The sequence below is a fragment of the Propithecus coquereli genome, unplaced genomic scaffold, assembly GCF_000956105.1.
Source record: "Propithecus coquereli isolate 6110/MARCELLA unplaced genomic scaffold, Pcoq_1.0 Scaffold440, whole genome shotgun sequence".
In the NCBI taxonomy this organism is placed as follows: domain Eukaryota; kingdom Metazoa; phylum Chordata; class Mammalia; order Primates; family Indriidae; genus Propithecus; species Propithecus coquereli.
Window position 1 is genome coordinate 457,617 of NW_012150175.1, and position 12,526 is coordinate 470,142.

The 12,526-nt window shown below is 51.5% G+C and overlaps 2 protein-coding genes across 2 annotated transcripts in view; both read right to left on the minus strand.

Annotated features, from left to right (window-relative positions):
- The window catches only part of HOGA1 (4-hydroxy-2-oxoglutarate aldolase 1), a 24,991-nt gene that overhangs the window by 7,674 nt on the left and 4,791 nt on the right, over nt 1-12,526 (minus strand). Inside the window, exons 2-6 of the mRNA XM_012654521.1 lie at nt 4,282-4,410; nt 3,968-4,095; nt 3,369-3,503; nt 3,016-3,112; nt 1,217-1,350 (exon numbers count right to left, since the gene is read on the minus strand). Coding sequence (XP_012509975.1) covers nt 1,217-1,350; nt 3,016-3,112; nt 3,369-3,503; nt 3,968-4,095; nt 4,282-4,410 — 623 coding nt within the window. The remainder of the gene's footprint in view (nt 1-1,216; nt 1,351-3,015; nt 3,113-3,368; nt 3,504-3,967; nt 4,096-4,281; nt 4,411-12,526) is intronic.
- Nucleotides 10,576-11,310, minus strand: LOC105818452 (chromosome unknown open reading frame, human C10orf62). The gene has a single exon (XM_012654449.1). The coding sequence runs from the start codon at nt 11,308-11,310 to the stop codon at nt 10,576-10,578; it is 735 nt and encodes a 244-aa protein (XP_012509903.1).

The following is a 12,526-nucleotide window of genomic DNA, read 5'->3' on the forward strand; positions in this document are numbered from 1 at the left end:
ATCATATGACCCACTGAGTGCAATGTTGTGTATTTATCCCAGAAAGGTGAAAACTTACAGTCACACAAAGACCTATGCATGAATGTTCACAGCAGTTTTCAACGGCCAGAAACTGGAAACAACCCAGCTGTCCTTCAACAGGGGCAGTGGTTAAACATGCTGTGGTACAGCTGCACTGTGGAATACTACTTAGAGATACAAAGGAATCAACTATTGATACACGCAGCAACCTGGATGAACCGCCAGAGAATTATGCCGAGTGAAAAAAGCCAATCCCCAAAAGTTACATGCTGTATGGTTTCATATAGTAAGTCTTGAACTGACAAAATTATAAAAATGGTGACCATATTTGTGGTGGCAAGGGGTTAAAGAGGGGGTGTAGGCGTGGCTATAAGAGGGTAACATGAGGGATCCTCATGGTGACAGAAACATTCTGTATCTTGAATCAGTGTCAATATCCTGATTGTGAATTTATTCTGTAGTTTTGTAAGATGTTACCATGGGGGGAAACTGGGGGTTCTCAGTATTATTAATTAAAATTGCATGTGAATCTATAATTATCTCTAAATAACAAGTTTAATTTCAAATTCACATTAAAATATGTATATAGGGGCACACATTTTTCTGTTGCCTCAGACTTTAAATAGCTCTGAACTTGACAGGTATTCCATCTTAAGTTCTCCTTGGCTTGCCCAGCACAGAATTGGAGTACACGCTCTGACTGCAGAATAGACTATTTGTAGACAGAACCCTCCTGGAAAATCTGGGCTCTGATACCTTTAGCCTTCCAACCCTTCTTTTGCTACCCCCAATCATTCTGTTTTTTTTTTTTTAGGATCTGGCCCCTATAAAGCTGATTTAAAGGCCCTTGGCTCACTCTCTCTGAGCAGAGCATCTCTAAGTATGGTCCTAGGATTACTTATGTCACAGTCACTCGAGATGTTTGTTTCAATGCATATTCTTGTGCCTGAAGGATTAGAATTTTAACTAGCCTCCTAAGGGAATTCTAATGCACACTTCAGTTTGAGAACCAATAGAGCTCAACTTTGTCTAAAGTTAGGATTTTCTGGGGAGGCATAAGGAATTCCCACAGTGGGATGTTCTCTAAAAGGACTTTCTTAAAGGGAAACCACTGAGTGGGGACCCCGTGCCAGCCCTAGGTCCTGCTCCAATGAGGACACAGATCCCCCCACCCCCACTGCTGCCATTGGCTCACCGCGGCGTTTGGCTCGATGAGGCGGTGCTGCAGCTTCTGGGCATCTTCCCATTGCCCCGTGAGGCAGAGTCGCTCCAGCTGGCACACCTGAGCCCCAAGGACATTGGCCAGGGCACACACGCCCCCCACAGCTCCTGTCCCAGAGTAAGATGCAGAACATCAGCCAGGCCTCTTCCCACAAAGAATCCCAAACCCTGGTCCCCAGCTCCTCTTCCTTCTAGGGACATAAGATACGAATTTCTATGCCACTGGTTGGCCATGTCACGGGCATGCTCTGTGAGTCCAGAGTACACATTTTCAGACAGAAAAGCTGCCTGCATATGCAAAATAGAGTCCTGCCCACAGAGTGCTGCTCAGAGCTGATCTGTGGGGGGCAGGTAGCATTAAAGGAGAGCTCAAGGACAGTTCCTGCCTGCACCCCTCCCAGAGTAAAGTCCCACCTGCCGGTTGGCACCTCCAGCGTCCCCCTGACTCATCAGTCCTGGAAAGGGGTGGAATGGATGGGAAGCCTTTGCTCTTCTGAAATCTTATTCCCCTCAGTGAGTTCAGCTGGGACAGCGGTGGAGGTGGGGTGGGGGAGTGGAAAGAGCTCTCGACACAGGAGACAGGGTATTTCCTCCCATTGGCTGCATGAACTTGGACAAGACTCTCTAGCCCTCTTTGTACTCATCTGGGCAATGAAAATGGGTTGGCTATGATCTCAGAAAGCCCTACCACTTCTGTAAGCCTGCAAGTCGGATTCTAAGGCTAGTTAGGAGTGGCCCTAAGCACAGTGGCCTCAGGACTGGAGAGACAGTAAGCAATGTGGAATGCGCTAATAGAGCCGCCACTTACAGAATACGTACTGTGTGCCAGGCACTGTGGCAGACCCAGGGCTTATGCTCTCTAATCCTCGCAATACCTCTGTGCTTTCTGGAGTGGAAACTCAGGCCCAGAGAGGCTGAGTGCCTTGCCCTGCAGTACTCAGTGAATAAATGGCAGAGCTGAGATTCTGGCTTGGATCCCCCAGCCTCCAGAGCCTGTGCTCTTTCCATCTACCCCAACCTCAGGGACGAGGCAGAAGTGGATCCCCTCCTTGCACGGTGTCATGGCAGAGGGAGATGCGTAAGGACTTCAAGCCAAAATCTGCAGAGCCCAGAGGGCATAGGAACCAGCATTGTCCCCTACAGTGCAGGGAAGGTCACTCAAATCCACTCACTGGGGGTTCAGCCGGAGGGGGCAGATGCTTCCCTCCCTTACCCTGCCCTCCCCTCCTGGGCTCAATCCAATCGGAACCCAAGGATCTTGACTGAAAACAGACAAGAGCAGTTGGTCTAAGGGACATTTCTAGGATCCTGGACTGGAACAGAATCTGATCAGGGAGCTGAAGATCTATGGCCCAACGCTGAAGGTCTGACAGTTCATTCTGGCTGGGACAGGGGGACAGGAAAACGGACTCCTGAACCAGAGAGGAGGGCCCCAAGGCCTCTGCCCTCAGAGAATGATTTACAAGGTAAGCTTAGGGGAGCTAAATTTGTCATCTAAGCATGGAGCTTGGGACTTAGCACAAACCACAGGCATCCCTCCTACAGGCCAGGGTTTGTACGTGGCCACCCTCCTATACCCTACAAGGTCACTCATGAGTACCCAGTATTCAGACAAGCAAGCAGTGTGACCAGGTTCTGAGGTTTCAGAGCAGGTAGGCTGGCAAACTACCCTCTGCAGACCCAGCCCCAGCCCTCACGGTCTCTCTCAGCAGATCCAGCTGCCTGGGTGCATCTTGGTTGCCCATGATAGTCTAAGAGCAGCAGGAGGCCTACCCAAGGCATAGCTCGCCAACAGGAAGCCAGCTGATCCAGCCAACACCTGGAAATCCTGCCTCTTGGTCTTGTGAACAATCAGCCCAATCCTGGTCACCTGCAACAGCAAATGTGGCATAAGAGCTGGGCCCAGAGCCTTGGCCACCAGCCTGGGCAAGTGTAGAATAACAGCCCAGTTCCCCAAAAGATGCCCCAAAGTTCAGAGAAAGCCCCAGAGAGCCCACACGACGGAGAGGCCCCAGTCAGGAGCCCAGGACTGAAACGGATCTCAGAGCTGTCCTGCAGTTGGTAGCAAAAGTGCTAGGGCCCAGAGAAGGAGAGGGTGCTCCAGCCCGGGAGCTGTGGCCACTCACATCACCACCGCTGTCCTTCATGCCCACGATATTCGGGTGCTGGGAGAGCGTGACCACCGCATCCACAGGCAGGTCCAGCCCCGTGTTGGCTGGGACACTGTACAGCACCACAGGGATTGGGGAGAGGTCAGCAACCTGGGGGTGCAGAGAAGAGGGGGAGCAGGCAGCCTCCCCAGGTCCTGGGTCTGGAGGCCTGCCCCAAGTCCTGGCCTGCATCACTGCAGGGCTACCTGGGCAGGGCCCCCTCCTTAGCCATCAGCCACTGGTGCTACATGCCCTGATTGTAAGCAACAGTAATGGGTAATATTGATAGAGTGCTTTCCACATGCTAGGCACAGTCCTAAGCCCTTTATGTTCCTGACCTCATTTAATGCTCACAACAACCCTATGAGGTGGATGCCATTGCTCCTCCCATCTTAGGAAACAGTGACACAGAGTGGTTAGGTAAGCTGCCTAGTGTCACACAGCACATACAAGAGGACATGCCATCCATCTCCTAGAGCTGCCTTTCATGTGACGTAGGCTTCACTCTGCTCCTAGCTTCTCTCGTCTCCTCTCCCTGGGCAGAGCCTCCTCTTGGTCCCAGGCCTCGAACCCACCTTGGTGTAGTGGTGAATGAGGGCTGCACTGCTCATGCGGCCACGATAGTAGCAAGGGGTCACCACGAGGGCCGCGTCAGCCCCGACCTGGGCCATGCTGACAGTCATCTCTACCGTGGCTTGAGTGGCTGCAGGAGGAAGGAGGGAGGTGAGAGCAGGCGGAAGGAGGCCTGGGCCAGGCACCAGGCCAAGTAAGGGTGCCTCAGTGTGTCCCAGAAGAGGCAGAACAAGGAGACAGAACCCGAGCCCAGGACCAAGGAGCCTGGACACTGGGCACCCAGCCACCCCCCAGGGCCCGGGCATTCTGGCCTCACACTCGCAGCCGGAGCCGGCTAGCAGGAGCTTGTCCTTGGGCATGGCCTGGCGCGCGCGGCTCACCACCTCCAGGCGCTCGCTGCTGGTCAGGAAGGGGAACTCGCCGGTGGAGCCCTGGACCAGGAAGCCTGCAAGAGAGGCCCCATCACAGCCGACCCAGGACAAGGGTGCGCCTACTCCCCAGCACCATAGACTTTCACACGTCTCCTTCGCATCCCTGTCCCGATGCAAGCAGAATGTTTTCACCTGGCTGCAACGACAGTGTTCACATCATTTTTCTTCGTTTTAATGAAATGTTTATCCGTCCCGAATGGAATGGGCAATAATACAATCCACATCCATGTGTCCGGCCCCCACGGCAACCCTGCCCCATCACCCTCCTCTTCCTTGGCTCTGTCCTGACTCAGGTGTTTACTGTCCCCATTTGTGTCTTTATACACGTAAGATGTATATATGAGACCATGAACAAAATATAATATGTTTTTTGTAATTTTGAGCTTTGTAGAAATGGAATTGAGCTTATATAACCTTCTGCGGTTTGCTGTTTTTGTTTAACTTTATGTTTTGATCTTTGTTCATAGCAGCACATGTAGCTCTAACTCATTCATTTTGAGTTATTTATTTTTATTTGTTTATTTTTTTTGAGACACAGTCTTGCTGTGTTGCCCCAGGTAGAGTGCAGTGGCATTAGCATAGCTCACTGCACCCTCAAACTCCTGAGCTCAGCAATTCTCCTGCCTTAGTAGTTGGGACTACAGGTGTGTACCACCACATCTGGCTATTTTTTCTATATTTTTGTAGAGACGGGGGTCTTGCTCTTGCTCAGGCTGGTCTCGAACTCCTGGCCTCAAGCGATCCTCTCGCCTCAGCCTCCCAGAGTGCTAGGATTACAGGCGTGAGCCACCATGCCTGGACTGATACATTCACTTCAATTGCTGCATAGTATTTTATTATATGGTTAGACCACGATTTATTTGTCGTTCTCTTGCTGAGAACATTTAGAATGTTTCCTTCTTTTCGCTATTGCAAACGGTGCTGAGACAAACATTTCCTGAAAAGTCTTCTGTGCACATGTCTAAGAGTTCCTTTAGAGTCCAGACACTTAGGTGTGTAATCGCTGAGTCACAGTTGTGTGCGGCTTCGTGTGTGCCACATCTGCAGTCGACCAGTGTGTACCCCGTCAGCAGCATAGATGTGCCTGTCAGTGTCTATCCATGCCACCTCTTGGTATTGTCAGAACAAATTTTTGCCAATTTTCTGGATGAAAAGTGATATCTCATTGTTTTATTTTGCATTTTCCTCTTTTATCAATCATGTAGTTTTGAGGTTTCTAACCAGGAACCTGTAACCTGTACCAGTTGACAGGTGTCAATTTATCTCTACAAGAGAATTGGTGCTCTGCAGCTGAAAATGATGAGAATGTTAGTAGAATCATTTTCCTCTCAAGTTTTTTTCATTTAACTTCCTCTTTCCTCTTCTTTCCTTTCTCCTGTCCACCCTAGTCCATTAAAAAAAGCCTGAACTAGTTTACAAATACAGCATACAACACAACAGGATTGTTTTTTGTTTTTGTTTTTGTTTTTTTTGAGACAGAGTCTCACTGTGTTGCCCTGGCTAGAGTGAGTGCCGTGGCGTCAGCCTAGCTCACAGCAACCTCACACTCCTGGGCTCAAGCGATCCTCCTGCCTCAGCTTCCCGAGTAGCTGGGACTACAGGCATGCGCCACCATGCCCGGCTAATTTTTTCTATATATTTTTAGTTGGCCGATTAATTTCTTTCTAATTTTAGTAGAGGCGGGGTCTCGCTCTTGCTCAGGCTGGTCTCGAACTCCTGAGCTCAAGCAATCCGCCCGCCTCAGCCTCCCAGAGAGCTAGGATTACAGGCATGAGCCACCGCGCCCGGCCAGGATTGTTAATTGTAATAATAGGAGGATATTTGGGAGAAGGACAAGAAAATAAAGCCACCAGCAGTATTGGTATGCAAAAGCCCTGCCATACAGTGTGAGAGACAGGCCATCAGTTTGATTTGGAGCTTCCCGACAGTCCAAGCTAAAAGGGAAACATGGTCAGCAAACAGACATGTAGAGCCCAAAAGATAAAAGCCAAGCAAGTGCCCTGAGAAACACAGAGTTTCCTGGCACTGGGACCAAGAGAAATTGTTCCTGTGAGTCATCCTTCAGGGGACATAGTGTGATGTAGACTCAACTTCACACAAGTCTTTTCCATGCTGTTCACTACACATTATATTCCATAGAGTGAGTTGCCAGGGTATCTCTTACTGGATATGTAGCTAGTTTTCCTTCCCCCCAGCTTTGGTAACATTGCAGGGAACATCTTGAGGCAAATAGCTTTTGGCTTCTGTTGGACTGCTCCCAGAGGACTGATCCTCCACGTCAGGCTAGAAGTGAAGGCAGGGGCCTCCTCGTGTCCTGCTACGTAAGGCCCTAGAACTTTCCCAGTGGGTCAGGCCCATTCATAAAGGCTGACATCCCTGGACGAGACCCCAGTCTAGCCACGACTGCACCAGCACCCCTTGACTAAGGAAGGATTTAGAGACCAAGCTCTTGCCATTCCTCTATTCGAATGCCAAAGACACCTTCCTCCCCACCCCTGCCTGCCACCCTGGGCTGGGGCAGCTTCTCTCTGTGGTCCCTCCAAAGGCATCCTTCATCCTGGCAGTCAGTTCCAGAGGCCCTGGGCCCACTGGTTGGGCCTGGCCTGAACAGCAGGATAGCTGGGGCTTGCGCTCTGGGTGGCAGAAGCAGGCCCCTGTGCTCAAGCCTCCTGTGGCACAGCCGTCCCTCCTGTCTTAAGGGGGCAGCGGACCCAGGCCTGACTCCCAAGAGGAAGACATGCCAGGCTGGGGAAGCAGGAGTGTGGTGCCGTCAGGGAGCACCAGCCTCGAAAGTCACCTCTGGCTATTGAGCAAGTCATGTCACATCTCTGAGTCAGCGTTTCCTTTTCTACGGGGTGACGAGGAAATCATTTCAATCCTACCTTATCAGGCTGTTCTCGGATAACAAGATGTACCGAAGGCTCTAGGAAATCTGTGAATGCAGCCCCTCCTTCCCCCTGGCTGGAGGGCCAGCCGCAGGCCCGTGTGCCTCCGCTAGTGTGGACAGGGGCCAGAGGCAGGAAAAGGCCAGGGCCGGGACAGAGCAGGGAGTGAGGACAGTGAGCGGCAGAGAGGCAGGAAGGCGGCACAGTGGAGTGGCCAGACGCACCTGCTCTCAAGTCAGAGAAGATGGGGACTAACCCTCGGTGCGGCTCCCTCACCAGCTAGGAGATCTTGAGAAAACGGCTTAACCAAACCTCAGCTTCCTCAACAGAAAAATGGGGATAATATTAGCACCTTTCTCAAAGAGTCGGTTTGAAGTTTAAATGAGTACTTAGACTAGAACCTGGTGCTCAGTAAGTATCGGCTGTAATTCTTATGGGGTCAGGAGAAAGTGCTCGAGCCTGAAATCAGGAGGGGGGCCTCTGAGGCCCCCTCCAGCTGTAAGACGAAGGAGGCTCACTCTCATTTTGGAAGCTACTCCCCCCTGCCCCCTAGTTACACTGGCTGTTCTGGGAGCCAAGGGGGCCTGGGAGGAGAGCAGGTGTTTGGGGTTGGGGACATACTAGCACATGGTGACTTACTGTGGCCAAAAGGAGTCATATAAGGAGTATCCTCCGTCACTGTTATGCCCTCTTGGTCCATCATCATTGCCACCTCCTCTGAGAAGTCTTCCTGGAATCCCTCCACTGGACCTCTCTGCCCTGCTCTTCCATTACCTGTCCTTTATACTTCCTGTTGCCTACTTTACATGCACAGAGGTCCCCAGAACCCTTCAATCCCCCACCCCCACCCCCATCTGTGTGATTAGGCAAAATTTCTCCATCTGGCCTCTCCTATAAAATGAGAAAGAAAGCCAGGCGCAGTGGCTCATGTCTGTAGCCCTGGCACTTTGGGAGGCCAAGGCGGGAGGATCACTTGAGGTCAGGAGTTTGAGACCAGCCTGAACGAGAGCGAGACTGTCTTTACAAAAAATAGAAAAATTGGCTGGGCATGGTGGTGCACACCTGTAGTCCCAGCAACTTGGGAGGCTGAGGCAGGAGGATCACTGGAGTTCAAGAGCTTGAGGTTGCAGTGAGCTATGATGACACCACTGCACTCTAGCCTGGGTGACAGAGTTAGACCCTGTCTCAAAAACAACAAAAAAAGTCCTTACCAAGAGTATATATTGGAGTTGGCTGCCTAGAGGCCATTTTGCTTGCAGCTCACAACTAAATTGTCTGAAAACATTTTTTAACTTTAAATTTTGGATTACTTTTAGACTTATAGAAAAGTTGCAAAAATAATACAGGGAATTTCTATACATCCCTCACCGGCCTCCACAAATGATGGTGTCTTATCCACCTACAGTCCGATGATCCAGAGAATTAACGTTAGTATGATACCATCAGCTAAAGGCTTTATTTGAATTTTGCCAGTTTGAGACTTTTTTTAAAGTTAAGATTCCCAAGTTGTAATTGGCTGATCTGAAGTTTCACATAATAAGCTTTTAACAAGGGATTTAAGGTCTTCCAGATATTTGCATGCATTTTAACAATCACTTTCAGAAGCCAAACCTCAGCACTCTCTTGGTTTTTGTCTAATTTGGCAACCTCCTACATTTTCCAGTGTGATTGACCCCATTTTTTCCAATTAAAATTTTTATTTTTATTATAAATTATTTTAATATTTCAAATATGCAAATATATATCAAAATGTATATAAGGTCATTGATTAGGAATGTCAAAAAATTCACATATGCCCAACTGTGCTCTGTTAAATCATTTGACAACGTTTAAGGTGTTTATGGATTTATCCATCCTGTGCATTGATTCTGGGCCCCTGGGGTTTGAGGCGCACAGGTTGGGAACCATCAGTAAATCCATAATAAATCCAAACGGTAAGAAATTTCAAAGACTCACTTGGAGTTAGTGCCTTGTCGCTGATTGGGGGTGGGCAGCTGCCTTCCCTTTAACTGCCTGACAAGCTCCGGAAATGGCTTCTTGGGACCCAGGAAGAGGAGGTCAGGAGAGTCCCAGGCTTGCAGGAGGGCAGAGAAAGTGTCAGGACACGTGGAAGCAGTCAGGGGTGAGCACGTGAGAGGTAGAGCCATGTGGGGGTGGAGGGAAGAGGACGGGGAGGCAGCACAAGGCAGGGATTAGGGTGTGGACTTCCGAGTCAGGCAGGGCTGGGATCCAATCCCAGCAGCATCGCTTACTATCCATGTCATCTCAGGCAAATTACATCTCTGAACCTCAGCTGCCTCACTTGCAAAGCTCAGCTAATACCTTCCTCATGACTTAACACTTAACACAGAGCAAGGCGTATACTAAAAACTCAAAAAAAAAAAAAACCCCTCAAAAAAAAGGAAGCTGCTAGTAGTCCTAGTAATACCAGTAGTAGCAGCTATAGCCAGTCAAGCCCCCAACAGTAACTCAAACGAGAAGAGAGGGCTATGCTGGCCCCTTGGCTGTGGACGTAGGTGGTGGGAGGTACTAACATGGATCCCAAGGGGGCAGGGAGACAGAACGGCAGTGTGGGGTGCCACACGGCTTGAGAAGAAATAGGGCAAGGATGGCACCAAGAGAACCGGGGCCCTAAGTCCCACCTGGCTTACTTACTTTCTTCTGGAAGCCTATTTCTTCCCCATCTCCCCTAACACCTGGCTGCTTCCCCCTTCCCTGGCAACAGCAGGTTGGGGGCTGTTGAGGCCCCGGAGATATCCCTTCCCCACCCTGAGACCTGGGAGGCCGTTTTATGGAGTTCTACATCATTCCCAGTGCCAAGGCCCCAGGCCAAGGTGCACACACACAGGACTGCTGGAGAAGGAGCCCACTCCCTCCATCCCCGCCCAGGCCTTCAGCTGGCCACAGAACCCCTGGACTCCGAGTGAGGGCACGCAAGGCTTTATTGGCTCCGTTACAGGCATTTGGCGTCAGTGTGGGCCTCTCGGCTGCTCCTGGGGTCTGCCTTGTCTGTCTTCTCTCAGTGGGGCCTCAGGGGCCTTGGGGTGTATGTCAGCTGCTTTGCTTCCTCCCAGCCCTCCTTCCACCAGCGGCCATCCTCTGTGGCAGACCCCACTCATGGAGTCGAAGGGGCCACCATCCCCGTGGGGGGCCTGAGGATGAAGGGATTTTGGCAGCAGCGTCTCACCCTGGGCCGCATAGGTTGCCACACAGGAGAGAAACAGGCCTTTGTATGGAGCCAGCCCTGCTGGGGGAAGGGGCATCTCCATCCATGGTTAGGTGGCTTCAAAGGAGTCATAGGTGGCTGCGATTGGGCAGGCTGTGGCTCTGGTGGCTTGGGTGACTCTGGTGGCTTGGTTGGCCTGGATGACCCTGTTGGCTCGGTTGGCCTGGGTGACCCTGGTGGCTCTGGTGGCCATGGTGACCATGGCCATAGAAAGTGTGTATGTGGTTGGCACCAGCTATGGTGTTTTCCCGCTTGGCGAGGAAACTCCCTTTCAGCTTCATCTCCACCTCCTCGAGGGCCTTCAGCTCCTCCTGGTTGATGTCCCTGGACTCCAGGTGGCCTGAGTGCTGGTAAGCCGTGGCCCGCTGCAACATGGAGTTAGCCAGTTGCTGTCCCTTGGTGTCGATCTCCTTGGTGCAGGCAGCGACGGCAGCCCACGTGGCCTCATCTGAGGACGAGGATTTTCCAGACTCCTTGTGGGTATCTTTGATCACCGAGGACCCAGATGCCTTCTGCCTGCTGGTGAAAGATTCCCGGCGCAGAGCAGTGCCCACTTCTCCGTGCCTGGTGGTGACGGTCTCCATATGAATGGTGGTGCTGGCCTCTCCCCTCCCACTCTCGGGCTGGGGAGGGTTGCAGCTGGTGCTGGCACTGTTGGGGACCAGCTTCTCTTTGGAAAAGCAGCTAAAGTGAGATTTGATCCAGCTCTCCTTCTCTGCTTTGTGGGATTCCGGTGACTCATCCTCATTTTGTGCAAATTCAAGGGTTGCCTTCCTTCTCCTCTTTCTCTGAACCCACAGCATGAGGCCTCCACCTCCTAGTATAAGGGCGGCCCCCAGCACCACCTTGCATGATGGTTGCTGGATGAACTCCAAGAAGGTCTCCAGGACCCTAAGCCAGGCAGACAGAGCTAAGAGCACACTGGGAGTGGGGGAGCCCAGGTGGTGTGGCTCATGCTTGAAAGGGCAGGCTCCCCAAGGGTGTCTGGCAGGCAGGCCCCCAACTGTACACCCCCTACAATGCCCCTACCGCCTCAGCAATGAACCCCATTGTGAGGAAGGCAGTTGGGGGTGGGGTGGGGAGATGCCAGCATCCCTCATGTCTAGCCTGGCAGGCGTTGCCTAAGGCCTGGGTCCTGTCTCCCACCCTGACAGCTGTCCCCAAAGTCAGGGAAAGGGCAGCTTCTTTAATTCTGAATCCCTTCTGCCTTCTGCTTATAACCCATCCTGCAACTTATTCCTTATCTTCCAGTCTTTGGTTTCTCTCCTTCCCTAGGAGGGCAGAGGATGTCAGGTCAGGCTGGCCATGGCAGAAAGACCCCCTTGGTTAGGCTGGCATCCATTCCTGGCTACCTGAGCCTGGTGTCTCCTTCTATCCAGGGCGCATCTCTACCGCCAGCTTGGCATATTCCCTCCCCACTTGCAGTCCCCAGCCCCATTACAGGGCAGAGTCCAGAAGGAAAAGGGCCCAGAGGGGAGCTCATTCTGGAATAACACGAGGTCACAATTGGGGAAGACAAGCAGTGGGCTGAGAAGGCAGAGTGGATAGGACAGGAGATGTCACTGGGTTCAGATCCCTAGGGCCATTCCACGATGGGGGCTGCTACCTCTTGCCTTAGTGATGCACCTGCAAACCCAGAATTTGCCCCTTAGCAAATGGGTATGGTTCGGGTTGTGAGCGGGTGGGCTCCTGGCCCGGTGGCTTCCTGTAGGTGCAGGCCCTGAGAGCCTGAGTAAAACCCAGCGCCTCTAGGTAGAAACAGGCCTGGGCCACTGCATTTTTCTTCCCCCAGAGGTATCTAGCACATTAAAAAAAATAAGGGAATGCCAAAATAGGGTTGTAAAAATTGTGATCTTTTAAATAAAATATTTTCTTTAACAGAGTCATGATCTTTTTTTTTTAATAAAGCCTTCTTTTCAGCCGGGTGCTGTGGCTGATGCCTGTAATCCTAGCACTCTGGGAGGCTGAGGTGGGTGGACTGTTTGAGCTCAGGAGTTCCAGACCAGCCTGAGCAAGAGT